Below are 4,330 nucleotides of genomic sequence, written 5' to 3' on the forward strand. Positions count from 1 at the left end.
TCTGATCACCAGTGATCACACAAGCAACCATGGAGATGGAGGCTTAATAACTTTACAAACCTACCTTATTTATATATATACATGTATATGTTTGTTACACTTACACATATAAAAAGTAGCAGTAGCCAGGTAGGGGTAAAACACCAAAACTACTAGCTTACAATAGGTGCATGATGTCCCATTGCACTAGCAGAAAGCTGGGCCGCTTTATATATACCACTGGGATCGAAGCACTGCTGGTTAAGGTTTACGACCACTGCTTCTGTTAAGCACGCTACTAGCTACTGCACAATCACAGCAAATGCTACCTTATTACCCTAACAACAGGCCTCATCGCCATCAGCATCACCATCATTGCGTCTACCAGCAAGAGCAGTCACTCTTACAGAACCCTACTGCAGCAGCAGCTGCGGCGGCTTTCCTCATGCCGCCGACCGCGTCGATGTCTGCTTGGGACGGGTACGGCGCGCAGATCTTCCCCGCGGACATGATGCTCCGCCACCAGGAGACCCTGGAGGCCGTGCTCCAGCAGCCGGCGACGGTGGTGGCTCCCCTGCGGGCGCCGGAAGCGGCTGCGGCGGAGGGGGAGCTGAGACTGAGAGACGCAGCGCCGGCGGGGGCGGATGGCGCCGGCGCCCATGGCGCGGCCGCGCCGCGGAGGCGGCCGTACCGGACGGACCGGTACAGCAAGATCCGCACGGCGCAGGGCGTGCGCGACCGGCGGATGCGGCTGTCGGTCGGCGTGGCGCGGGAGTTCTTCGCGCTGCAGGACCGCCTGGGGTTCGACAAGGCCAGCAAGACCGTCAACTGGCTCCTCACCCAGTCCAAGCCGGCCATCGACCGCCTCCACGACGCCGCCGATCCGCCGGCGGTGGTGAAGGGGGGAGGGGAGGGGAGCTCCTCGAGCACTTGCTGTTTCAAGGACTCGACGGAGGAGGCGGCGGAAAAGGGAAGGAGCAGAGTTGGCGGTCGTGTTGGGCCAGCGGCGGCGCTCATGGAAGAGCACGGCGGCGGCGAGGTCGACTGGATCACGTCGGACGCCGCGGCGGCAGTGCCGCCGGCGCAGCCACCGCAGCCGATGGACGAGTTGGAGTACTACTACCAGTACTACCTGCAGCTCGAGGAGATGATATGATGCAACAACGGAGTGCCAAGGTGATTTCTTGTATGGTATGTAAACATGTTATTAGGTCTCAACTCTATAAAGCTTGAAGGCTTCTATAGCGTAATTACGCTTCTGCTGCCATGATCTCCAACGCTGCATATATATAGTCACTACCGGAAAACGCACAAATGTCTAGTGTCTACGGGTTTGCCGAGTGCCAGACCACGGGCACTCGGCGAAGACGATCTTTGCCGAGTGCCAGACCTAGGGCACTCGGCAAACATGTGGCACACGGCATACCCACGCTTTGCTGAGTACATATACATGAGAGCTGGTTCTCTATCCATCAAGACCAATTAGCCGGGGTTTGTAGATAGTAACGACTTTCAGTTAATGGAAATTGACATTATAATTTTCTGCTGCTGTGTTCTTGAATTCTTCACATAAATCATGATGACGATCCTTGACACAGAATTTGATCAGCGGATTTCAACTACTAATTATCAGGTGAAATCATGGAGCATAGCTAAAGATAGCAATTTAATTAATTAATTAATTACATACTACCCTTTAGACAAGATACCAGTGACACTTAAACACGGTAAAACTAGTGCATGGATCTGAATATTTTGCTTGTGCCCAAATAAATGGCAGATTTGCATATTAGAATTTAGATGGATCTTTTCTACTTGAATTAATTAGCTGGTATGTTGTGCTAGTGATGATTTCAGGTCTTTGGAGTTTCATGATGTGGAGTACCAGAGAATAAATGGTGTGCCTTAGCACAAAATTTCCAAGTCTAGGCTCTGCAATTCCATGAATTGTTGAAGAGCATGAATGTTTAAACAAATAAAAGAAATAATTAACATATATAGTCTATCTGGATCAGTGTGTCACCACATTTGAGCTCCTTACATGTTACCTCACCTAAAATATCTTCACAGACTAAATCCATGTGGGAGAAACAGTACTTGTGTCAAAATTTGTCCCTATATATATACATCTGAACAACTTACAGCTTGCTGTTGTTAACAAACTAATTAATTAACTTGCATCCTAAAATTAAGCCAAACTTAAATACAACAGAAAGATAGTAATCAATATAGCACGGTGCATGTTCATATATACATATGGGATATCACATCCGTTCACATACATTAATTTCATGTATCTAGAAACATATATATATTCATAGGACTATCATATGCTTCTTATGGCTTTATCTCTGTTATTTCACCTGCTCATCAGTAACATGAGTCTACCATACGATTTTCAAGAAATAATCAATCTAGATATACAATTCTTCTGTCCAAAGACAGTAGGGCTCCATCGATATGTCCCTTAGGTGGTGTCAGAAAATTCCCAGCTGCAGCTGAAGTGCTCCTCCGTATAATTATAATGCTTTTCCCACTACTGAAACTGCTAATTGCATGTGTAGCGGAACTGGGGTATGTAGCTATCATTCATGACTCATCAGCAAACAAAAGTAACCCCCCGCCCCTCACCTGATCTTCAGAAACTACTGATTGCCCTCCAGCTTATTAAGAGTTATGAGAAAGCAAATTCTGAATTCCCATGCTCTTGTTGTTAATCGGTATGTCAAATGCATAAGAAAAGTTGGGAGGGAATAGGTACTGTTTGAGTGACAGCAAGTAAAGAAGAAGTTGTGCGTTCAATCATTGATGAACATCTTGTAGGAAGTTGCATATGACGGAAAAGAAACGTGGGGTATACCAGCTGCTAGCCCAAGCGTGTACATACTGCATATTGCCAATTTAATTTAGTCCACCAGTACCTTATGAAGGCAAGCTCTAATTGATTATGTCTACTTGGTGGGAGTGAAAATGAACAAGCACTTAAGTTTTGTAAGACATCTAAGAGTCGAACTGTGGTAGCAAGGCTATATATATGTTCTGCAACTAGCTAGACTATTACAGTTCTTTTAGCGGGTTTTATAGTATACATGTCTGCAATGATATTTAAAGCTGGAATTGTATGCATTTGTTCTGATATATATAGTAGTCTAGAGCATGGTCAAAGAATATGGGGGTAGGTAAGCCAATTCAACCTAGCATGTTCATCTTCTCTAGTAATTTACTCAAATCATAGTCAACTACAGAAAAAAGACAAAATAATAGACAATGAGGACGAATCAAATAGTATTTTGCATTAAAAAATGCCAACTCAACCTTCAATGTTTTGAGATTCTGGCATAATTGGTGGAAAAGGGTTAGAACAAGGGAAGTCAGCCATTTTAAACATCAAAGACACCGATCCACAGCCAAAGCACATAATCCAAATTTTGACTTATTCGAGGAGCTTGGCATGTGATATATTATATCATTGATATTCCTGCTTCTAGCTATATTACATAAAAGGCTATTTTGTGTTGACATATTGTTGTTGTTTTTTCAGAAAGAGGACTACACTTATTGTTCATGAATTTTGTATTTATGCATGCTCTTTGTTATGATGAATAAGATGTTTTCAATGTAGCATATCATGTTTTGGACTGTTTGATCCACAAGCATGTATATATATATCTGTTGCAGCATCCTATATGATATGAAAATCAATCTGATGATGCTATCACAAAATGCAGAGATCCTAGTATAATATAGTACTGGAAAATAAATTAGGGCTATTACACTCACAGAAAAGTAAGTTTGAGTGTATTAGAATTGGAATAACATTTTTTTTAATTGAAAAATAGGCAGTCAAAGGTGTTTTATGTAAGAAACATATATAACTTTGTTAGGTATTTATGCACTTACAAATTTGGGTTTCTTTCTGACTGTCAAAGGCCATAGCCCGCTCCAAACTAATCAAGATAATGCTGAAATGAGTACATATGCATCCATTTATATTAGGTGTGCTTAAAATATTATTTACCTTTATTCTATTGACTCCAAGAATGTATCTCATATAGGAAACCTTTTTCCATGCCATGTTATGAGATTCTGTGAACTTCAGGTGTGCAGTGAAACAGGAATTTCTAACAATTTCTCCAATAGTCAATCAGTGTATAAAGAACAATTCACTCTTATCTAGGAGCAATGATATATATAGGCAATTTATACTTGTATAATTTCAGAAAACTAACTACATCGATTTTCATGCCATTATTGCATTTCATCACTTGAAAGTACGTACTATGGAATGATGTGAAGTTCAGCAAGTATAGAACCAACATGATTATATCACATATGCTGGAAGATGATATGA

The 4,330-nt window shown here is 42.4% G+C and overlaps 1 protein-coding gene across 1 annotated transcript; it reads left to right on the top strand.

The window, feature by feature from the left end:
- The first annotated feature begins 241 nt into the window (after positions 1-241).
- On the top strand, positions 242-1,472 carry LOC120678724 (transcription factor TB1-like). The gene has a single exon (XM_039960043.1). The coding sequence runs from the start codon at positions 302-304 to the stop codon at positions 1,133-1,135; it is 834 nt and encodes a 277-aa protein (XP_039815977.1). The 5' UTR covers positions 242-301; the 3' UTR covers positions 1,136-1,472.
- The last annotated feature ends 2,858 nt before the right edge of the window (positions 1,473-4,330 follow it).

Source organism: Panicum virgatum, chromosome 6N (genome assembly GCF_016808335.1).
Source record: "Panicum virgatum strain AP13 chromosome 6N, P.virgatum_v5, whole genome shotgun sequence".
Classification (NCBI taxonomy): Eukaryota; Viridiplantae; Streptophyta; class Magnoliopsida; order Poales; family Poaceae; genus Panicum; species Panicum virgatum.

Excerpts from the sequence above, each read along its gene's own strand:
- LOC120678724 (XM_039960043.1), top strand. The coding sequence starts at position 302 with ATGCTACCTTATTACCCTAACAACAGGCCTCATCGCCATCAGCATCAC.